A 27547-nucleotide genomic window follows, 5' to 3' on the forward strand; every position below is an offset into this window, starting at 1 on the left:
GCTTATGCGTGGGAGGGGGGAGGGACTTTGGGGTTCTCACATGTAACTGTCGTTCATTCTTTGGGGCACTTCTCTTTTCGTGGATGTTTGTGAAGATAAAACATTTCAGGATGTATATTGTATACATTTCTCTGACATGAAATTGAACCTTTGAAACTTGTCAGACACGGTTGGCTCACACTCCCTGTAGAATACTTCATCTTTGGAATACATCTTTCCTGCATCTTCCAAATTACTCCCAGAAACTCCGGCTATTGCTGTTCTACTGTCTTCCCTTGCTTGTGTCCCTTACAATCAACTTTAGTCAGCTCCTCATGCTTGTGTAATTCCCTTTACTCCACTGTAATACTGGCACATCTGATTTTAGCTCCTCCTTCTCAAACTACAAGGTGAATTCTATATTATGATGATCACTGTCTCCTAAGGGTTCCTTTACCTTAAACTCCCTAATCAAATTTGGATCATTACATACCACCCAATCCAGAATTGCCGTTCCCCTAGTGGGCTCAACCATAAGCTGTTCCAAAAAGCAATCTCGTAGGCATTCTACATATTCCCTTTCTTGGGGTCCACCGTCAGCCTGATTTTCCCAATCTAGTTGCATATTGAAATCCTCCATGATTATTGCAACACTACTCTTTATTCGTGCCTTGTCTATCCCCCCGTTGTAATTTGTAGACTATATCCTGGCTACTACTTGGAGGCCTGTACATAACTCCCATCATGGTATTTTCATTCTTGCAGTTTCTTAACTTTACCCACAAGGATTCTACATCTTCTGATCCCTATCCAAGGATCTGATTTTATTCTTTTTTTAAACCAACAAAGCCACTACATGCCCTCTACTTACCTGCCTGTCTATCCGATAGAATGTGTATCATAGAGTCATTGAAAAGTACAGCACAGAAACAGGCCCTTTGGCTCATCTAGTCTGTGCCAAAACATCTGCCCAGCCCCATCGACCTACAACTGGAGAATAGCTCCCCTATACCCCCTTCCATCCAGGTGCCTATTCAAACTTCTCTTGAATATTGAAATTGAGCCCGCATGTACCACTTGCACTGGCAACTCGTTCCACTCTCACTACCCTTCGAATGAAGTTTCCCCTCATGTTCTTAAATTTTTCTTTCACCTTTAACCTATGATCTCTAGTTGTAATCCCACTCAACCTCAGTGAAAATATCCTGCTTGTATTTACCTCATAATTTTGTATACTTCTGTCCAATCTCCTCTCAATCTTATATGTTCTAAAGAATAGAAGTTCTAACCTATTCAATCTTTCCATACAACTCAGATCCTCCAGACCCGGCAACATCCTTGTAAAATTTCTCTGTACTCATTCAACCTTACTTACATCTTTCCTGCAGGTAGGTGACCAAAACTGCACACAATACCCCAAATTAGGCCTCAATAATGTTGGATACAACTTCAACATAACATCCCATCTCCAGTACTCAATACTTTTGATTTATGAAGGCCAATGAGCCAAAAGCTTTCTTTACAACCCTATTCACTGATGCTGCCACTTTCAAGGAATTATGGATCTGTATACCCAGATACTTTTGTCCTACCACACTCCTCAGTGCCCTTCCATTTATTGTGTAAGACCTACCCTGGTTGGTCCTACCAAAGTGCAACACCTCACACTTATCTTTATTAAATTCCATCTGCATTCTTATCAGCCCAACTTCCAGCTGGTCCAGATCCATCTGCAAGTTCTGATGGTCTTCTTCACTTCCCACTATATCCCCAAATCTTGCTGTCTTCTGCAAATTTGCTGATCCAGTTAACCACATCATCCAGATCATTGATATAGATGACAATCAACAATGGACCCAGCACTAATCCCTGCTAATCACACTAATCATAGGCCTTCAGTCAGAGTGGCAACACTCTACCACCACTCTCTGGCTTCTCCCACAAAGCTAATGTCCAATACAATTTACTATCTTGTATTGAATGCTGAGCAACCAAACCTTCTTGACCAACCTCCCATGTGGAACCTTGTCCTTGCTAAAGTCCATGTAGACAACACCCACTGCCTTCCTTCATCAACTTTCCTGGTAACTTCCGCTAAATACTCCACAAGACTGGATAACACGACCTACTACGCACAAATCCACACTGATTATCCTTAATCAGTCCATGACTATCCAAATGCTCATATATCCAGACCTTAGAATACCTTCCAATAACTTTCCCCACTACTAATGTCAGGCTCACCAGCCTATAATTTCCTGGTTTGTTTTTGAGCCTTTCTTAAACAGCAGAAAAACATTAGCCATCCTCCAATACCTCACCTGCCACTAAGGATGATTTAAATCTCTCTTTTAGGGCCCTTGCAATTGCCTCCCACAGGGTCTAAGAGAACACCTTGTCAGGCCCTGTGGATTTATCCACTCTAATTTGCCTCAAGGCAGCACATTCTTTTGTTGGGGACTTCTACTTATTGCCTCTTCATTCTCCACGAAGTTGATGCCACTTTGTCTAATTTCTATTGACTCTGCGTCCATCTCCCGAGTAAATACAGATGTAAAAAAAGTCCATTTTAGATCTCCCCCATCTCTTTTGACTTCATGCATGTATTACCATTCTGATCTTCCAATTTTGTCCCTTGCAATCTTGGGACCTCTATTGGAGCAGGAGTGACCTGTACAAAAAGGATGGGTTGTACTTGAATCACAGGAGGACCAATATCCTGGGGTGGGGGTGGGGGGTGGAAGGTTTGCTAAGCCTATTGGGGAGAGTTTAAACTAGGATTGCTGGGGGGGTGGGGGAACCGAACTGAAGAGACAGAGGAAGAGGCGGTTGGCTCACAAATAGAAAAAGCTTGGAGACAGTGCGAGAGGGAGGATAGGCAGGTGATTGAGAAAGGACGCGCTCAGACCGATGGTTTGAGATGTGTCTATTTTAATGCAAGAGGTATTATGAACAAAGCGGATGAGCTTAGAGCATGGATCAGTACTCAGAGCTATGATGTTGTGGCCATTACAGAGACTTGGATTGCTCAGGGGCAGGATCGGTTACTTCGAGTGCCAGGCTTTAGATTTTCAGAAAGGACAGGGAGGGTGGCAAAAGAGGTGGGGCGTGTCACTGTTGATCAGTGATAGCGTCATGGCCGTAGAAAAGGAGGAAGTCATGGAGGGATTGTCTACAGAGTCCCTGTGGGTGGAAGTAAGGAACAGGAAGGGGTCAATAACTCTACTGGGTGTTTTTTTATAGACCACCCAATAGTAACAGGGACACCGAGGAGCAGACAGGGAGACAGTTTCTGGAAAGGTGTAACAATAACAGGGTTGTCGTGGTGGGAGATTTTAGTTTCCCAAATATTGATTGGTATGTCCCTAGAGCAAAGGGTTTAGATGGGGTGAAGTTTGTTAGGTGTGTTCAAGAAGTTTTCTTGACACAATATGTAGATAAGCCTACAAGAGGAGAGGCTGTACTTGATCTGGTATGGGAAATGAACCTGGTCAGGTGTCAGATCTCTCAGTGGGAGAGCATTTTGGAGATAGTGATCACAATTCTATCTCCTTTACCATAGCACTGGAGAGGGTTAGGAACAGACAAGTTAGGAAAGTGTTTCATTGGAGTAAGGGGAAATATGAAGCTATCAGGCAGGAAGCAGAAATTGGGAACAGACGTTCTCAGGGAAATGTACGAAAGAAATGTGTCAAATGTTCAGCGGATATTTACGTGGAGTTCTGCATAGGTACATTCCAATAAGACAGGGAAAGGATGGGAGAGACAGGAACTGTGGTGTACAAAGGCTCTTGTAAATCTAGTCAGGAAGAAAAGAGCTTACGAAAGGTTCAAAAAGCTAGGTAATGATAGAGAGCTAGAAGATTGCAAGGCTAACAGGAAGGAGCTTAAGAATGAAATTAGGAGAGCCAGAAGGGGCCATGAGAAAGCCTTGGTGGACAGGATTAAGGAAAACCCCAAGGCATTCTACAAATATTGTTAAGAGCAAGAGGATAAGACGTGAGAGAATGGAACCAATCAAGTGTGACAGTGAAAAAGTGTGTATGAAACCGGAGGAGATAGTGGAGGTACTTAATGAATATTTAAGCTTCGGTACTCACTACGGAAAAGGATCTTGGTGATTGTAGTGATGACTTACAGCGGACTGAAAAGCTAGATATTAAGAAAGAGGATGTGCAGGAGCTTTTGGAAAGCATCAAGAAGGTCCATTATTCAAGAAAGGGACAGAGATAGCCCAGGAAATTATAGACCAGTGAGTCTTACTTCCTCCACTCGGAGTTAAGGGCTTTCTTATTCTTCTTGCCGGTTGGTGGTGTAGTGGCATCAGCATCGGACTTCGGAGCGAAGGCTCCTGAGTTCGAATCCAACCGGCTCCCTTGCACGCTTTCCATCCGTGCTGGGTTGAGCGTCGAGCTAACAACTCGGCCTCGTAAAAACAAGAAAGCCTGCTTAAAAAAAAAAACGCCGTCATGACGGCGTCCCGATGACTCCACTCGGAGTTAAGGGCTTTCTTCTTCTTCTTCTTGTGAGTCTTACTTCAGTGGTTGGTAAGCTGATGGAGAAGATCCTGAGAGGCAGGATTTATGAACATTTGAAGAGGCATAATATGATTAGGAATAGTCAGCATGGCTTTGTGAAAGGCAGGTCATGCTTATGAGCCTGATTGAATTTTTTGGGGATGTGACTGAACAAATTGATGATGGTAGAGCAGTAGATGTAGTGTATATGGATTTCAGCAAGGCATTTGATAAGTTACCCCATGCAAGGCTTATTGAGAAAGTAAGGAGGCATGGGATCCAAGGGGACATTGCTTTGTGGATCCAGAACTGGCTTGCCCACAGAAGGCAAACAGTGGTTGTGGACGGGTCATATTCTGCATGGAAGTCAGTCACCAGTGGTGTGCCTCAGGGACCCCTGCTCTTTGTGATTTTTATAAATGACCTAGATGAAGAAGTGGAGGGGTGGGTTAGTAAATTTGCTAATGATAGAAAGGTTGGAGGTGTTGCGGCTAGCACAAGAGGGCATAGTTTTAAGGTGCTTGGAAGTAGGTACAGGGGAGATATTGGGGGCAAGTTCTTTTTACACAGAGTGGTGAGTGTGTGGAATGGGCTGCCGGCGATGACGGTGGAGGTGGATACGGTAGGGCCTTTTAAGAGACTCCTGGACAGATACATGGAGCTCAGAAAAATAGAGGGCTATGGGTAACCCTAGGTAATTTCTCAGGTATTGTGCTGCAGGTTTTTTACGTTTCTCTGTTTCTAATCCTTTTGCTCTTAACATATCTGTAGAATCTCCTTCACCTTGTCTGCTAGGACAACTTCATGCCTTCTTTCAGCCCTCCTGATTTCTTTCTTAAGTGTTCTTTTGCATTTCTTATATTCCATAAGTACCTCATTTGCTCCTACCTGCCTATACCTCCTATGCACTTACTTTTTAAAAAAAAATTTAAACAGGGTCTCAATACCGCTTGAAAACCAAGGCTCCTGAAACCAGTTATCCTTACCTTGTATTTTACATACAAACTTTGTACTCTCAAAATTTCACTTACCAAGTTCACCTTTACCAGAAAGCAAACTGTCCCAATCCACACTTGCCAGATCCTTCCTGATATCATCAAAATTGTCCTTTCTCAAACCATGAACCAGATTTACCATTTCCCATATTTACTTTGAAACTAATGGCATTATGATCACTGGATGCAAAGTGTTCCCCTACACAAAATTCTGCTATTAGGGAATGAGACAGGGAGGGTCACTGATCAGGTATTGCACACACTCTTGTTGGGACTTCGACTTACTAAGGAAACTTTTGTGACCACATTTGACAAACTCTATCCCATCTAGTCCCTTTACAATATGATAATCCCAGTCAATATGGAAAGTTAAAATCATCTATCAGGCTTCTTGCACCAGTCTGCGATCTCTACAAATTTGCTCCTCTCAACCCTGTGGACTGCCGACTGGTCTATAATATATTCCCATTAATGTGGTCATACCTTTCTTATTCCTGTCCGCCCACAATGCCCCACTAGATGGGTTCTGCAGTTTGTCTTGACTTAGCACTCCCACAATATTTTCCCTGACGAGTGATGCCACTATTAGACCTAATCCTCTGTTAGGTCTTCCTCCCTCAACAGTATCCAAAGTGGTATACCTGTCTTTGAAGGGGATGGCTACAGAGGTACTCTGCACTGACTGTTCAAACCCTTTCCCTTTCCAGTCTTCTGTGTTGCATCCTGAGAGTATCAGCCTCTCTGCATGTCCTATCCATCACCATGCAGCCTCCCAAATGAGCTAGAATTCATCCAATTCCAGCACCAACTCCTTAACGCAGTGTTTGAAGCTACAGCTGGATGAACTTCTTGGGGGTGAAGTCATCAGGGACATTGGAAGTTCCTCAGCTTCCCACATCCCACAAAAGGTGCATTGGGTCCTGCCTGGCATTGCTGCTGTTCTAAATATGCAAATATAAAGGAAACAATAAACAAACAGGAAAAAATCTACCTACAGCTTTATTGCCTTCTCTAGCTCAAGCCTCTCCTCACTGAAGCCTCAAATAACCACTCTAACACTGTCCACTCCAAAAAAGGCTGCTCCGCTAGCCCTACCTTATTTTTATCTGTTCTTGCCAATCAATCTCAATCACTGACTAGCTGCTGTTCAAACACAAAACCGCTGCGAATCGATGCCTTATGTGCTCAATCAGCGAACACCTACTATTGCTCCCGGTCAATAATTGTCCACTGTATCCTTGGATATTAAGCTGCCAACTATGATCTTCTTTCAGACATGCTCACACCTGCCAATCTCTAAACGTGCTACGAGATCATCTCCCTTATTCCGTTTACTGCGTGCATTCAAATATAACACCTTTAGTCCTGTATTGTTCACCCTTTTGATTATGGCCCTCTATTACACTTTAACTCATCACACTGACTGCAATTTGCCTCATCGTCTGCCTCTTCTTCCTCAGTCTCACTACACACTGCATTTACTTGTATACCAGCTGCTCCTCCCCAGCCTTATCACTTCAGTTCTTGCCCTCCCCCCGCCAAATTAGTTTAAACCCTCCCCAACAGCTCTTGCAAACCTGCCCGCAAGGATATTTATCCCCCTTGGGTTCAGGTGTAACACATCCTTTTTGTACAGGTCACACCTTCACCAGAACAGATCCCAATAATCGAGAAATCTGAAAACCTACCCCCTGCACCAATTCTTCAGCAACACATTCATCAGCTAAATCATCCTATTCTTGTCTTCAGTGGCACATGGCAGAGACAGCAATCCAGAGATTACTACCCTGAAAGTCAGGCTTTTCAGCTTTCTGCCTAACTCCCTATATTCTCTTTTCAAGAACTCTTCCCTTTTCCTACCTGTATGTCATTGGGACCAATATGCACCACATTGGGTTGCTCACTCTCCTCCTTTCGAATGTCAATCCAAGACATCCCTGACCTGGCACCTGGGAGGCAACATACCACTGTGTCTTTGCCACATCTACAGAATCTGCTTATTACTCCTCTAGTTAAGACTGCACTCCTCTTCCCTTCTGAATCAGAGCCAGACTCAGTGCCAGAAACCCCGTCGCCGCCACCCACCTCCCCACCACAGTATCCAAAGCGGTATACTTAATAATGATGGGAAAGGCCACACGGGGATACTCTGTATTGGCTGCCTATTCTATTTCCCTTTCCTGGCAGTGACATAGGCACCTGCCTCCTGCAACTAAAGGGCAACTGTATCTGCTATCCATCACCTCCTCATTCTCCCGTATGAGCTGAAGGTCATCAAGCTGCAACTCCAGTTCCTTAACACGGTCTCAAAGGAACTGCAGCTCAATGCACTTTGTGCAGTTGTAGTTATCAGGGAGACTAGAGACCTCCCACATCTCACACAAACATACCATGATTTCCAGACTCATTCTCAGCACACTAGCTATGTACTAACTGAGAAAAAAAATACACCTGTGCTTGCCCAAACCTGTTGAGCCAAAAGTGGACCACTCGTAACACTCGCACAATGGCCGCCCACTTACATCACAAATAAACGACCTCGTGCCAACTGCAGCTTACCGGAAAAGAGCTGAGTAGCACTTGAGCTCTTCTTAAACCTCATGCTGTGGTTCCAACGAAAGACCTCTCATGCTGATTACAGCCTGCCAAGCTTGCAGAACACTCTCCCATACATTCTGCCCCACAGCTCCCAATAGAACAGTACATTAAAACTGCTTCAGCACAAATTCAAGACTCATTGGCTTATTTTAGTCACCACTTAAATGTGCAGAAATGAAGTGTTAGCATGCACCGCTGGCATTGTATGAAAGACCTTACCTCCATTTGTCACACAACAGATGGTGGGTGAAATATTTAGTGTTAATATTAGCTCAAGAATCAAAATGGGCAAGACTTAAAATGCAATGTGAGCTCGTACAATGGTCTCCCCAATTTTAATTTTACCCCCCTTGCAAAAATATTTCTTGGTAGTAATATAAATCAGTTACCTCTATCTTCCTGCTTCATTTCATCTCTTGAACCATAATCACCTCTCCTGTCATCTCTTCTGTCAAAGCGGTCAAATCCATCACTGTAACGGTCATTGTAGCGGTCAGAGTAACGATCACCACCACCACCACGATAATCGTCACTCCGCCTGTCGTCATAATTGTCTCTCCTGAATCCGCTGCCAAATACACGCCGGCTGCCTATAAAACAATTCACTTCATTAAAACATAGCAGTCATTACTGAACAAATTGTCACTTGTGGAAAATCTCTCACTTTGTTGATTAATAAGTTTTTTTTTAACTGTAGCACTCCTTTTACACTGGGCAATATGGATAGAACATTTCTACAGAATACTTCTTTGTATGAGAAGTTCAGCGCATTTATATTGATTGATCAAAATTTACATAATCTACTACACTTGTGCAATATTATCAGCCAACGGTTTAAAATATCATTCTCTTAGATTCATAAAGACCTCTGGGTCCATTAACCAGTAAATGTAGTAAGCTAATTTGACATAGTTGAAGAAATTAGTCCAGAAAGTATATAAATGATTTACTAAAAGAGATAATTTTAGGAATAATTATAGATACAATAGTCATCTCAGAATCACAATGTTATCCTACTGCCAAGTTAGCAGCAGAATAATGATGGTTGGAAATTCCTAAGCAACATGTAGAAAATCTGAATGCAGTACGTGACTTGCATAAGAGTATGGACTTGTACTGATTCAGGCACTTTTAAAGATGAAAGTACAGAATGACAAGACAATCCTTTCCAGCTCACCCGAGCTTAACAGGATACAAAATTTCTTTTAAGTCTATAGCACACATCACTTGCTGAATCCGAACAATAAAGAGAAATTTCAATCAGGTAATGGTATTTTTCTTACAAATATACTAGGCATAGTAATTGAAGACAGCTAAAAAGCTAGTTCTATCTCCCCTTTGCACTAATACATTAGATCTTTTGCTGGTATTTTTGAAATATATAGAGCTAAGTGTGCTATCTTAATAACTGTACTTACCCCTTCAAAAACGAAAACACAGTGAGGAAAATTGTACCAAGAGCTTGGACAGCTTCTCAAACTAGAGATGAAATGGGCTAAATGATAGTGATTCTGGACCCATTTGTAAGAATGGCTGCATCGAGGGGTTTCCAGCATCAAGGAAATTCAAAAATGCAAGTCCCTAAAGCTAATCAAGATTGGCCATTTTCATAGACTGAAGTCAAAAAAGGCTTTAGAAAAAAAAAATAGGCCTTGGATTCAACAAACGAGGGGGAAAAGAGATCCTGTAGCCAATATATTTGTGAAAAATATCCTGTAGCCAATGAATAGAATCACATTAAATTACTGAAATAAATTTGTGCATTGCTACACATTATAAAATCAGTTTAAATCCATTTGATGTATTGTCTTTAAAAGCAGTAAAATTACAACATATAGCAAACTACAGCTATATAGCAAACAAGGATCCAATGTCCAACAACCTTCAACCTTAATGAATTACTAAATGGCTAAACAGCCTCAATGACTTGTATGGTTTGCTGTCTCTATTTTGCAATACCCCACTTAAAGTCATTTGACATAAAACCAAACATCTGTTTTAAATGGGTGATAGCTTTACTAATAATTCACCAAGCAACATACATCTAGAAGTTCTTACTTAATTGCAAATAGTTAGGTTTTGGGGATGTTCTCAATATATTAATACAAATTTAGACTTTTATTCCTGGTGATATCAATACGTGCATGATGCATTCCAATTTTATTTCCATATTCCAAATAGCTTTCTTTATGTGATAGTTGAAGTAGTATCATTCTTACAGGTTCAATTAATGAATATTGCTGATCATCCCATTTTAATTTGACCATTCTTCTGAAACAGAACCAAGCTAATTGTTTTCCCAATACAGACTCATTGCAACACACTAAACGGCTCACAATATAGAGGCAGACAGATGCTTCACTGTTCACTATGAAGGTATATATAGCTTTAACCATAGGTCAGCTCACCTCTATCATAACCACGGTCCCGGAAACCATCATCCCTGTACCTATCTCCATCCCGCCGAGAACCATCCCGATCACGGATGTCATAACGGTCCCTAATTCCTAGAAAAGCAGAATCCACAAATCTTAAAACATTACAAGTAGTAGTCATACATGAAAAGAATAGTTACCACTGAAATTTGAAAACAATCAATGGGAACAAATGATTTGATATGAAAGATTAAGTGATGCATCCTGTTATAACAGGCTTCTAAACTGGATGACACAAAATGTTAAGAGCAAGCTGTAAGCATATCATGCGCACTGCTGGTGAAAAAAAATTAGTGTATATTATGCATGTTATGTGTGCATTTGTAATTGGAGGTCTATAAAATCCAAAGATTTGTTTCTATTTACTGTTCAGTACACAAAAGCAGCAATATCTTTTTACATCACAAAATGCAGAACTCATTTAAAGTTTGGTTTATTGAATATTGCTAACACACAACTAACGCTCTTTGTACTTTTCCCTCTCCTCTTCCATTTCCCTTAGACCCTCCTAGCAGTGTCCGGCTCCAGTGCTGCCAAGAGTGAGGAAGATCAGAGGTTCAATCCATTTAAGCGCCGGACCAAATTGAGACAACGAGGTCCAGATCCCAAAGTGTACCGAAGTGGCTGAACCTGATGTTTGGATGACGATTTAGGTGCCAGGCCAGATTGAAATGGTCCGGGTGTCGGGACTGGAGGTGAAAGTCAAGCCTGTTCAGCTTGCTGGTCCACTCTGCGCTGAACCAAGGTATGTGGATGGACTCTATGTGGACTTCAGTTCAGAACGCTATTTGCATGCATTTATTGTTTGCATGATTTGATTTATTTTCTCTGTGCATTTGGTCTTTTTTCATGCTTACTTTTGGGTTTCTTAAGTTTTGTAGCTGCCTGTTAGAAGATGAATCTAAAGGTTGTAGAATGCATTAAAATGTACTTTTGAACTTTTCTTTGAATATGTATGACTTGATGTCATTCCTGTGTAAGAAGGAAAATGCAGCCTAGGGGCTAATAGCCATTGGCCAAGATGTGGGGCAGATTGGATTGCTAAACATTTAGGAAACAAGAGAAAAGGAAATGTATTTTACAGGAAAAGATGCACTTTATTAGGGGTTGGATAAAGAATAAAACTGGCAGGGTGATAATTACTGTAGCTGGACACTGACACAGAGGCATGGAATATTTTGCATTACTCATTTATTTATTGCCAAAAACCTTGACAAACTTCTATAGATGCACATGAAGAGTGAGCTAACTGGTTGCATCAAGGCCTGGTATGGAAACACCAATGCCAAAGAACGAAAAAGACAACTGAAAGTGGCGGATACAGCTCAGTCCATCACAGGCAAAGCCCCCCCCCCCCCCCCAACCAGTGCAGGAAAGCAGTATCCAAAGACCCCCCACCCATGCAGGCCATGCCTTGTTTTCACTACTACCATTGGGCAGGAGGTATAGAAGCCTTAGGCCCCACACCACCACATTCATGAACATTTATTACCCTACAACCACCAGGCTCCTGAACTGCCATGGATAACTTCACTCACCAATACAGTGACTGATTCTATGATCTACAGACTCACTTTCAAGGTTTCTTTACAACTCATGTTCAGTATTATTTTTAATTGCACAGTTTGTTCTCTTTTGCACCTTGGTTGTCAGTGTTCTTCTGTTTATGTACAGTTCTGTAAAATTCTATTGGATTTCTTTTTCCCCTGCAAGTGCCTGCAAGAATATGAATCTCAAGGTAGTATATGGCAACATATACATACTTTGGTAATAAATTTACTTTGAACTTATGGAAATACCAGTGAACTGAGGAGCAAATGTCACCCATCTATGGGATTTTGGGAATTTTCTCATGGTTTTAAAGCAGCATGGCTTTAATACATAGTAATGAATAAAAAGTGGTGAATCATGGTTAAACGCATCTCTGAGAAGATTTTGGGTTCAAATCTTTGGCAAGTTAGCACAGAAATTTAAGCGACACTTCAGTGTAGTACTGAGGCAAACCTCTACTGTTGACAGTGCTATATGTTGAATGAAACCTTAAAACACAGTCCTGATTGTGCCATTATTTCAAAGGGCAGGGCAATCTGTCACTTAACTATCACAAAATACAACCATATGGTCATTATCACATTACAATTTATGCAAATTTGCTGTGTGCAACACACAAAGGGACTGTACAACCACTAGGTATAATGAACCATTAGTTCATTAAAAATATGGCTGTTGTGAAGCATATACGTTCCCTCCATCTTCCAAGCAAAAACCTCTGTTGATAACCTTCTTGCATAAACATATTTTTCTTGGGGAAATGTTTATATGAACTAATCAAAGAAATATTTCAACATTGTGACAGCTGGTTTCACAATTAAATGCTCCCAGAGTGCTGCATTGCTTTCTACTATGCAGCAGCTCTAAATTTGCTGAGAGTCAATATTGTACTGGCATAGGATTGTTAACTTCCAATGAATTGTGCACAATGAGCCTGTACTTAGTATGAATCTCACACTAGACAACCCCACCCCAATTAGGGACAGAAAGGGGAACTATTCTGTTTTTGGATGCACTAGATTTAAGCCCAGCACAACAGATGAAAGCTCAGCACATTGACCAGTTGCATTAGCCTGTGAAAGCATTAAAATGTTTATCTGATCAACTCACTGTCGCCAAATGAATCCTCCATCCTTCTTGATGGATAGTCATCATTGATACTAGTTGCTGGCCGAGCCCTCCAGTCAGACTCCATCTCTGCATCACGAACTCTGTCCCGATCTCCTCCTCTACCTGATTCCCTTTCTGTGTTGAATGCAGAGATAGGAAACAAAGTTTTATCATTAGAGCTACTGGTAGGCTTTATCAACATTTTATAATCCAACTAGCCATGAAGTACAAAAGGCCAGTCTTTAATTCAGGGCCAAGGTCAAAGAAAAAGTAAATTATCCAGACTCGATATCAAGTTCAATTAGATTGCTCAAAACTGGGTTTTCACTCATTATTTCAAAACAATTTTAGTTCAAAGGGCAATGCAATATAAAATGCTCACATTATGATATGCTCTGTAAAAATACTGAGAAAAATATAAAATCAAAGTTGATAATAGTTTTAGACAACCATTTATTGGTGGGGCGGGGGAGAGAATTAAATTTACTTCAAAAATCTCAACAATAAATACATGGTATGACATAAAGAATAAATCAAAGCCAGCAAAAAGAGAAAAAATATATCTTCACCTGAAGACTGATTAAATCCTACTTTTAATTCAAACTATCAATTAAAAGATTGAACTCCTGTATGTACTTGCAACATTTTATACAAGTCATGACATATTCTCCTATACAGTACACAAAAAAAATCACACCTTTTTCCTGAGCTTGATCAGCAATATCCACCCTGATCCTTCGGTTCTGCAACATCTAAAACAAGAATGAAAAGTACAATTGAGAGTAACTTCATATAAGAAAAACAGCCAGTGGGAACAGTTAATCTGCACAAAATCTTGTACAATTCAAGAATCACTTTGAACAAAGGCCAAACATTGGGAAAACTCAAATTTGAGGGTAAAGGGGAGGGGACGCAAAGTAAGGGGGGGGGGGGGACATTTTAAAAGATTACACCTCAGAAAGTAACACTGGGATGGAAGAGATAAAAGACAGGTGGAATTTGCGATGCTAAACCTGGGAGATGTTAAGCTGTCTACAGACATTACATCCAGAAAAATAATAATTGAGGCACAAAGCATTGCACTGAAGAACATGGCCACCACATTAAGAGGCACAGAAGTACTACAAGAACAACAGACAAAGTTGCAAGAAATTTCCTCTCCCAGGCATAAACCTGAAGAACATAATCAAGTAAAAAGTTTCTGAAAATGGAAGAAAATTGCAGATACTGGTTTGTGCAGGAATGAGTAAAATGGAAGTTTCAAACCAAGGCTAAACGTTAAAATCAATCTCAGGATTGCACACCATGACAGGAGCTGGCGAGTTTAGGAGTAGCATTACTAGAAAAGAAAAAAAAAGGGGGGCAATTTCTTGTTCCCTACTAAAACAAAACAAGCTCCATGGTAGAGAATGACATGAAGGTTTCAACTGAGGCAAGGATTGGACTGATGGACTACAAGATGCACAACTCAGATTAACTTCATATAAGAAATGCAACCAGTGAGGGTATTCTCATCCTTGCCTTAATCTGTACAAAATCGTTAGAACTGGGAGCACCGACAATAATTAACATCAATGCTTATTTTTTTAAAAAGCAGCATAGGAACTATTGCTCAGCTAGCCTTTAGTGCATGTGGGTAACTTACGGGAAAGTATGCTAAAATATGAATATACAGTGCCTTAGAAAAGTACCCAGCCTCCATAACTATTTTCACATTTTGCTGTCTCAATTTCTAAATCTAAAATATATTGAGGGAGCATTTTAAGCTAATCTACAAAACATTGGGCATCATGTCAAATCAAAAGAAAAAAATCCAAAACCTGTCAACAATTTAATGAAAATTAAAAACCAAAATTGGAAAACTGAAAAGGTATTCATCCCCTTTCTAATTACTACACTAACTTTCCTGAGGTGCAATATACATACAGTGGCATGCAAAAGTTTTGGGCACCCCAGTCAAAACTTCTGTTACTATGAATAGCTAAGCGAGTAAAAGATGACCTGGTTTCCAAAAGGCATAGAGTTAAAGATGATACATTTCTTTAATATTTTAAGCAAGATTACTTTTTTATTTCCATCTTCTACACTTTCAAAATAACAAAAAAGGAAAAGGGCCTGAAGCAAAAGTTTGGGCACCCTGCACGGTCAGTACTTAGTAACACCTCCTTTGGCAAGTATCACAGCTTGCAAACGCTTTCTGTAGCCAGCTAAGCGTCTTTCAATTCTTGTTTGGGGGATTTTCGCCCATTCTTCCTTGCAAAAAGTTTCTAGTTCTGTGAGATTCTTGGGCCGTCTTGCATGCACTGCTCTTTTGAGGTCTATTCACAGATTTTCGATGATGTTTAGGTCAGGGGATTGTGAGGACCATGGCAAAACCTTCAGCTTGCGCCTCTTGAGGTAGTCCACTGTGGATTTTGAGGTGTATTTAGGATCATTATCCTGCTGTAGAAGCCATCCTCTTTTCATTTTCAGCTTTTTTTTTTCCACAGACAGTGTGATGTTTGCTTCCAGAATTTGTTGATACTTAATTGAATTCATTCTTCCCTCTACCAGTGAAATGTTCCCCATGCCACTGGCTGCAACACAAGCCCAAAGCATGATCGATCCACCACCGTGCTTAACAGTTGGAGAGGTGGTGAAATTTTTCTCTAAACATACCTTTGCTCACTGCGGCCAAAAAGTTCTATTTTAACTTCATCAGTCCACAGGACTTGTTTCCAAAATGCATCAGGCTTGTTTAGATGTTCTTTTGCAAACTTCTGATGCTGAATTTTGTGGTGAGAACGCAGGAAATTTTTCTTCTGATGACTCTTCCATGAAGGTCATATTTGTGCAGGTGTTGCTGCACAGTAGAACAGTGCACCACCACTCCAGAGTCTGCTAAATCTTCTTGAAGATCTTTTGCAACTGGGGGGGGGGTTTGATTTGCCTTTCTACCAATCCTATGAGCAGTTCTCTCGGAAAGTTTTCTTAGTCTTCCAGACCTCAACTTGACCTCCACCATTCCTGTTAACTGCCATTTCTTAATTACATTACAAACTGAGAAAATGGCTACCTGAAAACACTTTGCTCTCTTCTCCTTCTTTGTGGGCATCATTTATTTTAATTTTCAGTGTGCTAAGCAGCTCCTTAGAGGAGCTCATGGGTGCTGATCGTTGGGGCAATGTTTGAGGAGTCAGGGTATTTATAAAGCTTTGAAATTTGCATCACCTGACCTTTCCTAATGATGACTGTGAACAAGCCATAGCCCTAACAAGCTCATTAAGGTCTGAGACCTTGGTAAAAGTTATCTGAGAGCTCAAATCTCTTGGGGTGCCGAAACTTTTACATGGTGCTCCTTTCCTTTTTTTCCCCACTCTAAAATTGTACAAAACAAAAATAATACACTAATCTTGCTTAAAATGTTGAAAAGAATGTTTCATCTTTAACTTTATGACATTTGGAGATCAGTTCATCTTCTACACACTTAACTATTCACAGTAACAGAAATTTTGACCAGGGGTGCCCAAACTTTTGCATGCCACTATATTACCTTACCAACTCACCCAATTTGTTGATGTATTACAGAAAATTGGAGGATCACCTGTTTTGAGTGAATTCATAAGAATAAACATCTCTTCTCTCTGTTTCAACAGGCCAAACCAAAATGAAGACTAAACACCATTCAAGTTAGGGAAATGGTAATAGAGAAGCACAAATCTGGGGAAGGGTATAAGAGCATCTCAAAGGCACTGAACATACCTTGGAGCTCAGCGAGATCCATCATGAAAAAGTGGAAAAAATATGAAACTGTAGCCATACTGGCTAGGTCAGGCTGCTCCTCTAAACTTAAGATGCTGGAGAAGAATGGCACTTGTAAGAGAGGCTACTGTGACACCAACAGTCACTCTGAGTGTGCTGCAGATGTCAGTGGCGATGAAGTTCATTGCTCCATAATCTTTGAGGCCTTGCACAGAAGTATATTTCTGGAAGAATGGCAAGAATATCTGGCTTTAAAAAAAAAAAGCATCTCTTTACCCATAAAGACTTTTTGTAGGCCTCCGTTAGTCTCGATAGACCATGGATTTGTGCCTTGGAAAGTTTCCAGGGCGCAAGCCTGTGCAGGGTTTTTTTTTAAAAATATGGAAGACCGGCAGTTGTCCAAGCTGCAAGTCTCCCCTCTCCACGCCACCGATGTTGTCGAAGGGAAGGGCACACCATACAACTTGGCACCGGTGTCGTTACAGAGCAATGTGTGGTTAAGTGCCTTGCTCAAGGACACAGCTTCAGCTAAGGCTCGAACTAGCGACCTTCAGACCACTAGACGAACGCCTTAACCACTTGGCCATGTGCCAACACAAGACTATGCAAAGCATCATTCAGAAGATACTGTAAAGATGTGGAGGCATTGTGGTCAGATGAGACAAAAGTGGAGCTTTTTGCCTCAACACTAAGTGGTACGTATGGTGTAAACCTAATACTGCACATCAACCAGGTAACATCATGCTATGGGGATGCTTTTCAGCAGCAGGGATGGGAAATCTGGTCAGGATTGATAGGAAGATGAAGGCTGCTAAATTCAGAGAGAGCCTTCTAGTCTCTGCCAGAAAGCAGGAAGTTCGTCTTTCAGTAGGATGACGATCCAAAGCAACCATGGAATGGCCTCAAATGAAGAAAATTGATGTCCTTGGGTAGCCCAGTCAGTCTTGACCTTAACCTGATCGAGCATCTCTTGACAAGACATCAAGATAGCTGGCCACTGCTGCTTCCCAACTAACCCAGCACAACTTGAGCAATTTTGCAAGGAGGAATGGGTAAATCTTGCTTCATTACCCCGTGTAAAGCTAATAAAGATTGATTCAAAAGGACTACTGGATGTAACTGCTGCGAGAGGTAGTTTAACTTGCATTTACCATACTTACACCCCTCATCCAATCTTCTATGTTCCTAAATCTTTTATATCCCTGTCTTTTGGGCTCTACTGTGGGGGAAAAAAAGGTGATTCACAAATAAAAATTCTCAGCTACATTTAACAAAATCTCTGGTTGTAACATTCATTTGAGTGAACAAAGGGTGGGGGCTGAATACTTTTACAAGGCACTACAGATGTGGCTCATCATGAATTTACTGGAGTTTTGAAGAAATGATGGATCTTCACTTCCAGTAGCGGACATTCTGTAAAGATGATGCATTCTGATTTGAGCAAGCAATAAGTCCACAAAGTGGGAAAAAATGGATTTTAGAAAAAACTTTTGAGGTGCAGTGAAAATTGGCCAAGAAATTAAATGGTGATTCTTAATGAGATGGTTGGATATGGTGTGACACCACAAAAGATAAAATAAAATAAAAATAAAGCCACCATTACTTGGAGAATGAGTAGCTTGGCGTCAACATTGAAAATAGCTTACTGGTGCTAAATACTGATATAACATCTGTTATCAGATAGATGCAACATCTCACATTCCTAAACAGCTTCAATACAAACAATAATGAATGGATTAAGAAAATTGGAACACCCTGGTATTTTAACAGAAGCATGACACATTAAAACTTCGAATACATTTACTGTACCTCTTCATTGAGACTCAAAGCATTCATCAGTGATTCCACATCATCAAACTCAGCATAACCAAATCCCTTCAGTCTGTCCTGGTTGGTGGACTCTCTCGGCAAACGCACAGCACTGATCTTTAAGTGCAAAGCATCACAGCAAATTATACATCTTACTATACATAACTTCACAAAGCTGTCATTTGTTATAAACCAAATACTTTTCATGAAGTGAATCTATCAAACTATACATTTTCCAACCTTCCTCCTGAAGTGTGCTCTCTCTAGGGATGGAGTCAAAGTTCACCAACTTCTCTCTGGTGTCACATTAAAACTGACCACTGTGCATAAATGTCAAGCACCAAAGTGACCATAAAGAGCATTAATTCTGCCAATATTCTCATGAGTCCAGGTATTTATCAATGACTTGGGCACAAGTAGAGCATATACTCCTGCTGCTATTTACTGCTTTATATAGGAGACCCCACAACACAGCCATTTGGGTAATGGAAATTTACCCTTAGAGAATTCACAAATTACTACCCAAAAACAAAACTTGTGAATAAAGGTAAAAATACAAAATATAAATTTTCCCTAACTTAAATTTCCTGACCTGGTTTTGTGTTATGAAAAATTATGACACAAACTGTTTTCAAACAGAACCACCCCATAATGCGGAGGTTACCTGATATACTGAGTCACCATCAACCTGCACCATCCATTTCATTATGTAATCCTTCCCATTTTCTACCACCTCACACATCTTTGTTTTCTCCTACCCTTTTTAATCTTGTTTACTATTAACCTTTAACAGACTCGTGTTATTCTGAAAATGTTCAGTTTTTATTTTACTAGAAATCTTCTTCATGAAAAAAGATTTAATTCATTGGATACAAAAATCAGATTGGAAAGACGAAATGACAATGATCTATTTGTACCGTCTGCCTCAGAATCAGCAAAGTCCTCCAGAGCCAAAGAACTAATTTCAAAAGTGAAATTACTGTGAGGAAAACATTACAATCACTTGAAGGCATGACTATCATAATTCCACACCATTTTACTCCTTATAATTGTGCATTATTGATACATTCAGGATTTTTACATTACTTAATAAGGCGGATGAGCTTGAAGCTCAGGTGCGAATGGGTAACTATGATGTTGTTGGGATAACGGAGACATGGCTGCAGGAAGATCAGACCTGGGAAATGAATGTACAAGGGTATACGTGCTATCGTAGGGACAGAAATGTGGGCAGAGGGGGTGGGGTGGCCCTGTTGGTGAGAAATGAGATTCAGTCCTTTGCAAGGGGGGGACATAGGATCAGGAGAAGTGGAGTCTGTGTGGATAGAATTGAGGAACAGTAAGGGCAAAAGGACCCTAATGGGTGTTGTCTATAGGCCACCAAACAGTAGCATGGATATTGGGTGCAAGTTGAATAGGGAGTTAACATTGGCATGTGGCAAAGGTAATGTCGCAGTAGTTATGGGGGATTTCAACATGCAGGTGAACTGGGAGAATCAGGTTGGTGCTGGACCCCAGGATAGGGAGTTTGTAGAGTGCCTAAGGGATGCATTCTTGGAACAGCTTGTATGAGAGCCGACCAGGGACAAGGCTATTCTGGATTTAGTGTTATGTAATGAACAGGATTTGATAAGCGATCTTGAAATAAAGGAGCCATTAGGAGGTAGTGACCATAATATGCTAAGTTTTCATCTGCAATTTGAGAAGGATAAGGGCAGCTCGGAGGTGTCAGTGTTGCAGTTGAACAAAGGAGACTATGCAGCCATGAGCTGGCCAAAGTTAACTGGACGGATATCCTAGCAGAAAAGACAGTGGAACAGCAATGGCAGGTATTCTTGAGAATAATGCACAAGGTGCAAAATCAGTTCATCAGAGAAGGAAGGATTCAAAGGGGGGAAAGGGGCCACAGTGGTTGACAAAGGAAGTCAGAGATTGCATAGCATTAAAAAAAAGGAAGTATGACAGAGCTAAGGGAGTGGGAGGACAGATGATTGGGAAATTTTTAAGGAACAACAGAACTAAAAAGGCAATACGGGGAGAAAAAAATGAGGTACGAACGCAAGCTAGCCAGGAATATAAAGGAGGATAGCAAAAGCTTTTTTAGGTATGTGAAGAGAAAGAAGATAGTTAAGAACAGTGTTGGGCCCTTGAAGAATGAATTGGGTGAAATTGTTATGGGAAACAGAGAAATGGCAGAAGAATTTAATGAGTACTTTAGATCTGTTTTCATTAAGGAAGACACAAGCAATCTCCCAGATGTACGGATGGGCCAAGGACATAGGGTAACAGAGGAAATGAAACAGATTGACATTAGGAAGGAAACGGTGATGAGTAGACTGATGGGACTGAAGGCTGACAAATCCCCAGGTCCAGATGGTCTGCATCCTTGGGTACTAAAGGAGGTGGCCCTGGAAATTGCGGATGCATTGGTAATCATTTTCCAATGTTCCTTAGATTCAGGATCAGTTCCTGAGGATTGGAGAATGGCTAATGTTATCCCACTTTTTAAGAAAGGAGGGAGGGAGAAAACAGAGAACTATCGACCTGTCAGCCTAACATCAGTAGTGGGGAAGATGCTAGAGTCCATTATTAAAGATGAAATAGTGGCATATCTAGAGAGCAGCGATAGGATTGGGCCGAGCCAGCATGGATTTACCAAGGGTAAATCATGCTTGACTAATCTATTGGAGTTTTTCAAGGATGTAACCAGGAAGTTAGACAAGGGAGATCCAGTGGATGTAGTGTACCTCGATTTTCAGAAGGCATTTGATAAGGTCCCACATAGGAGATTGGTGGGTAAAATCAAAGCTCATGGCATTGGGGGGAAGACAATGACATGGATAGAAAACTGGTTGGCAGATAGAAAGCAAAGGGTAGCGTTGAATGGGTGTTTCTCGGCATGGCAGGTGGTGACTAGTGGGGTGCCACAGGGCTCGGTATTGGGACCACAGCTGTTTACGATTTACATCAACGATTTAGATGAAGGCATTGAGAATAACATCAGCAAGTTTGCTGATGATACTAAGCTGGGTGGCAGTGTGACATGTGATGAGGATGTTAGGAGAATTCAGGGTGACTTGGATAGGCTGTGTGAGTGGGCAGATACTTGGCAGATGACGTTTAATGTGAATAAGTGTGAGGTTATCCACTTTGGGAGTAAGAACAGGAAGGCAGATTATTATCTGAACAGTGTAGAGTTAAGTAAGGGAGAAATACAAAGAGATCTAGGAGTCCTTGTTCGTCAGTCACTGAAGGTGAATGAGCAAGTGCAGCAGGCAGTGAAGAAGGCTAATGGAATGTTGGCCTTTCTTACAAAGGGAATTGAGTACAAGAGCAAGGAAATCCTCTTGCATTTGTACAGAGCCCTGGTGAGACCACACCTGGAGTATTGTGTACAGTTTTGGTCTCCAGGGTTAAGGAAGGACATCCTGGTTGTAGAGGAAGTGCAGCGTAGATTTACAAGGTTAATTCCTGGGATGTCTGGACTGTCTTACGCAGAGAGGTTAGCGAGACTGGGCTTGTACACACTGGAATTAAGGAGATTGAGAGGGGATCTGATTGAAACATATAAGATTATTAAGGGATTGGACAAGATAGAGGCAGGAAATATGTTCCAGATGCTGGGAGAGTCCAGTACCAGAGGGCATGGTTTGAGAATAAGGGGTAGGTCATTTAGGACAGAGTTAAGGAAAAACTTCTTCTCCCAGAGAGTTGTGGGGGTCTGGAATGCACTGCCTCGGAAGGCAGTGGAGGCCAATTCTCTGGATGCTCTCAAGGAGCTAGATAGGTATCTTATGGATAGGGGAATCAAGGGATATGGGGACAAGGCAGGAACAGGGTATTGATAGTAGATGATCAGCCATGATCTCAAAATGGCAGTGCAGGCTCGAAGGGCCGAATGGTCTACTTCTGCACCTATTGTCTATTAACACAGAAATGATTTTATTTCCCAAAAAGTAACAACGTATTTGTACCAAGTTGCTGTAGAACTGTCAACTCTTCATAACTACTCCATACCTCAATTGGATAGCCTACAATCTTCGTAAAGGGGTAAAAATCTTAAACTTTAAATAGTAAAAGCCAAGTCTAACAATGACCTCGCACAACAATGAGGCCGGAAAATAGCAATCCCTAACTTATAATAACATTATGGTCTTTAGTAAATTTTACCAATGTCCTCATTTACTTACATTCATTCCATGGAAGAACTTGCGGATGGACTCTTCAGATACATCGTAAGGCAAGTTGCCTAGAAAAGCTGTGTATGGTGGCTGCTTAGGAATACGGCTCATATCAATGTCTGGTGCTCGAGCTGCTCGAGGTGCTGTTGGCAGTAATGCCCTATTAATGGCAGGCTTGTAAACATCATCATCAACACTAGGCCAAGCAGTGGAAACTAACAAAAAGAGCAAAAGAAACATTAAGCATATAAAAGGTCCCTCCAAAAAACACATTTGTAAAACACGCTGCATGTGGACTATTTCTGATATTACAATTTTTCAAGATTAAAATGCATGTATAGGAATGGATGCAGTGTAAAAGATGGAAGCAGTGGTGGTCATAACGAGGAACGGCAATGTTTAGTCTGCTTTGATGTTCCCCAGGTTTCTGTAGTGGTTATAAAGATCACCAACAAATAGCTTTTGTTGCCAGCTTTCCTAACCAAAAATTATATTATGATTAAAAATTTCAAACTTTGATTTTTTTTTTAAAAAGTCACTTCAGTTGATTGTTTTGGCTATTGTGAAAGGAGATAGCCAATGATTTGCCAATTAGATATTTATTTGTTAATGAATCAAAGTTCTGGACTTTCTATACACATTATTTTTATTTTGATAATTAAATACAAACCCAAGCACATTAAGAATGAAATTTCCTGGTTGCAGCAATCAAATAATTAAAGATGGGTATCTCCCAGTCACATTAGCTCCAATCACAGAATGTTATAACTCTTTCCAAACAGTCTCTCCTTTAAAACTGGAGCTCAGATAGTGAAACATGTTATTGGTTTGTCAATTTTACCAACTGTTGGATACTGCCTGATGCTGCTGTTTAATATTCCTGGTTTTCAAACACAAAATTGTAATTCACTGAAGCATTTTATGAAATGGAAAAATTGTACAAACACAAGGAAATCTGCAGATGCTGGAAATTCAAGCAACACACAAAATGCTGGTGGAACGAAAAGTCTCGGCCCGAAACGTCGACAGCGCTTCTCCCTATAGATGCTGCCTGGCCTGCTGCATTCCACCAGCATTTTGTGTGTGAAACTTGCTAACTTTGTTTTAGATCTGCTGTGCAAGTGTTAGCTCACTTTGCTGATACAGGCAGTCCCCGGGTTACGAACGAGTTCCGCTCCTCAGTTCGTCTTTAAGTCGTATTTGTATGTAAGTCAGAACAGGTACATCCGGTATTATTTAGCGTCAGTTAGTCAAACATTTGTCTTAGTATATAGATAGATAGATACTTTATTCATCCCCATGGGGAAATTCAACATTTTTTCCAATGTCCCATACACTTATTGTAGCAAAACTAATTACATACAATACTTAACTCAGTAAAACTATGATATGCATCTAAAATCACCCTCTCAAAAAGCATTAATAATAGCTTTTAAAAAAGTTCTTAAGTAGTTTACTTAAATACATTGAGTCCTAACCCCGGCACTTTAACATATCTTACTCCTGGCGGCTGAATTGTAAAGCCGAATGGCATTGGGGAGTATTGATCTCTTCATCCTGTCTGAGGAGCATTGCATCGATAGCAACCTGTCGCTGAAACTGCTTCTCTGTCTCTGGATGGTGCTATGTAGAGGATGTTCAGGGTTTTCCATAATTGACCGTAGCCTACTCAGCGCCCTTCGCTCTGCTACCGATGTTATACCCTCCAGTACTTTGCCCACGACAGAGCCCGCCTTCCTTACCAGCTTATTAAGACGTGAGGCGTCCCTCTTCTTAATGCTGCCTCCCCAACACGCCACCACAAAGAAGAGGGCGCTCTCCACAACTGACCTATAGAACATCTTCAGCATCTCACTACAAACACTGAATGACGCCAACCTTCTAAGGAAGTACAGTCGACTCTGTGCCTTCCTGCACAAGGCATCTGTGTTGGCAGTCCAGTCTAGCTTCTCGTCTAACTGTACTCCCAGATACTTGTAGGTCTTAACCTGCTCCACACATTCTCCATTAATGATCACTGGCTCCATATGAGGCCTAGATCTCCTAAAGTCCACCACCATCTCCTTGGTCTTGGTGATATTGAGACGCAGGTAATTTGAGTTGCACCAAAATATATAGCATATATTTTACCTTTCTATGCATATAAAACACTTAAGAAACGTACGTATTTCAATAATTAAATCAGTGCATTGCTTAGTAATAATTGTAGCTTTCATCGGGGCAGGGCCTTTCACATGCTCCATTATTCTCACTTTATCCTTTACCTGCATCCTTTTGAAGTTGCTCCGATCGTTGACCGACTGTAGCCTAAAGCTTTTTCAATGACCAATAGTGTTTCACCTCTTTTCAATCACTTTATTATTTCCACTTTATTTTCAAATGCGATCATTTTCCGTCAATGGAACAGAAAACTGCGGATTTTATGTTCTATCACTGAGCAGCAGTGAACCATCCGATTGGCCTATCAGTGCTCTCTTTAAGAACTAGTTGACTTGATCAGCATTTCTGATCTGGCTATTGTTCACAATCGCACTTAATAAAAAAAATACAGCAGCAGCCACGGGCAGCAGGTCCTCTGTTCCCCTGGGTCCTAAATTCCACCCACACTGAGACAGGTTAAATGGGACAAGTGGGGGCGGTGCTGACAGGAATAGTGGGGGGGGGGGGGCAGGGTGAATCTTGCTAAGAAATATTTAGGCCAAATACAAAGTTACACACTCAACACAGTGTTAACCGCAATGACTTAAAATGGCGGACAGCGTTCTCCTTCGTAAGCACGAGTTGTCCATAAGTCGGATGTTTGTAACTTGGGGACTGCCTGTACTCAACTTAGCTACATGAAACAATGTCGATGACAAAGAGCTCCACAGACTCCGAAATTGTTACATAGTGCTCTTAGCACAGCCAATTTTTCTGGCTTGTCTGCATCAAAATTTCACTGAACAATTGGCAATTTGCATCTTTATCATCCCTTCCCCACCCCACAAATTCATTAGATATATATAAAAACATGCGGGAACAAAGTGAACAATTTGAACAGTAGCTTATTCCTTTCACCAGACTGATTTCTGGCATGGGGAATTCCTATAGGACAAATTAGGCACTGAACTCTGCAGTTTAGAGGAACAAGAGGCAATTTCATCAAACTACAAAATTCTTTCAGCTATTGACCAGGTAGATGAGGATTGATGTTTCCCCTGGCTGGGATAGCCATTAATGACAGACAGGAAGAAATTTCTTCAACCAAAGGGCAGTGAATCTTTGGAATTCTCTACTTAGGGGGCTGTGGAGACACAGCTGCTGAATACAATGAAGGAAGAGCAGCAAATTTTGCACATTACAGACATCAAGGGATCTGGAGCTGATTTAGGAAAGTGCTACCAAGGTAAAATATCTGCAATGAACTTAGTGAATAATGGAGGAGGAACAAGTGGCTGAATAATCTACTTCCTACTACTTATATTCCAGGGCAGAGAACATAGTCTAAAGGTAAACAAGCTTTCAGTTCTCAGACTATCAAAACTTTTAAAATGCTACACTTCTGTCATGAACACAAATTGGCTGAGTTCCACTTTACAGTCTTTGGTGGTATGGCAAGCTATGATGATACAAAATATTAACAGAGATATTAATAGAGTAGGTGAGTGGGCAAAAAGTTGGCAAATGAAGTATAATGTGGGAAATTATGAAGTTGTTCATTTTAGAAAAATGAAAACCGTCTTACTTTAGTGGTCAAACACTATAAAAAAGCTGGGATTCTGGAGGTCCTGAAAGGTAAAGCTTGCACACAAGTGTAGCTGGAAATAGGGATGGCTAATGGAATGCTGGCATTAGTTTCAAGTGGGATGGAACATAGGGAAGTCTTACGACTGCTGGGGATCATTCTGGCATTATGACATTATGGATTGCATAACTGTGCATTAACTAAAATAAGTCTTCAAGAAATAAAACCTGTACACAATTTAATGGGATATTCTGACTCTGTCCCATTGAAACTACAGAGATGACAAAAGATGAATGTTCCTACTCTTAGCACACCGTTAAAGGTATATACCTGCCTCTTAATGGACAGTGCACGACCGATCTGTTTTAGCTCTTAACCTTACAGCTTGTTATATGTTCATGGTGCCATTCCTCAACACTAACAAAAAAAGGAGTACATTTGGAGTGTACGACTTTTGGAAAAAACATCAACATTGGATAATAAAGGGTCTCTGCTAGCTGGGATGTGTTATGACTTTAAATATGTAATTTTGTAAATTTACTCAAGATATTCAAAGCATAAAAGTAGGTGACTAAGACCACAAGACCATAAGAAAAAGGAACAGAATTAGGCCATTTCGCCCATCGAGTCTGCTCCATCATTTCATCACAGCCGATTCATTTCCCACTCAGCTCCAATTGCCTGCCTTTTCCCCATTTCCCTACATGCCCTGACCAATCAAGAATTTATCAACCTCTGCCTTAAATATACCCAGTGACTTGGCCTTCACAGCTGCACGTGGCAAAGAATTCCACAGAATCACCACTCTCTGGTAAACAAATTCCTAATCTCCATTATAAAAGGATGTCCCTCTATTCTGAGGCTGTGCCCTCTGGTCTTAAGACTCTCCCACCATAGTAAACATCCT

At 40.9% G+C, this 27547-nt stretch overlaps 1 protein-coding gene across 2 annotated transcripts in view; it reads right to left on the reverse strand.

Moving 5' to 3' along the window:
- The window catches only part of eif4ba (eukaryotic translation initiation factor 4Ba), a 68641-nt gene that overhangs the window by 27277 nt on the left and 13817 nt on the right, over positions 1-27547 (reverse strand). For both annotated transcript variants that reach the window (XM_073071010.1, XM_073071009.1), the window contains exons 3-8: positions 22926-23131; positions 18736-18852; positions 13883-13937; positions 13186-13320; positions 10498-10596; positions 8479-8679 (exon numbers count right to left, since the gene is read on the reverse strand). In XM_073071010.1, coding sequence (XP_072927111.1) covers positions 8479-8679; positions 10498-10596; positions 13186-13320; positions 13883-13937; positions 18736-18852; positions 22926-23131 — 813 coding nt within the window. The remainder of the gene's footprint in view (positions 1-8478; positions 8680-10497; positions 10597-13185; positions 13321-13882; positions 13938-18735; positions 18853-22925; positions 23132-27547) is intronic.

This window comes from Hemitrygon akajei, chromosome 18 (assembly GCF_048418815.1).
Source record: "Hemitrygon akajei chromosome 18, sHemAka1.3, whole genome shotgun sequence".
In the NCBI taxonomy this organism is placed as follows: domain Eukaryota; kingdom Metazoa; phylum Chordata; class Chondrichthyes; order Myliobatiformes; family Dasyatidae; genus Hemitrygon; species Hemitrygon akajei.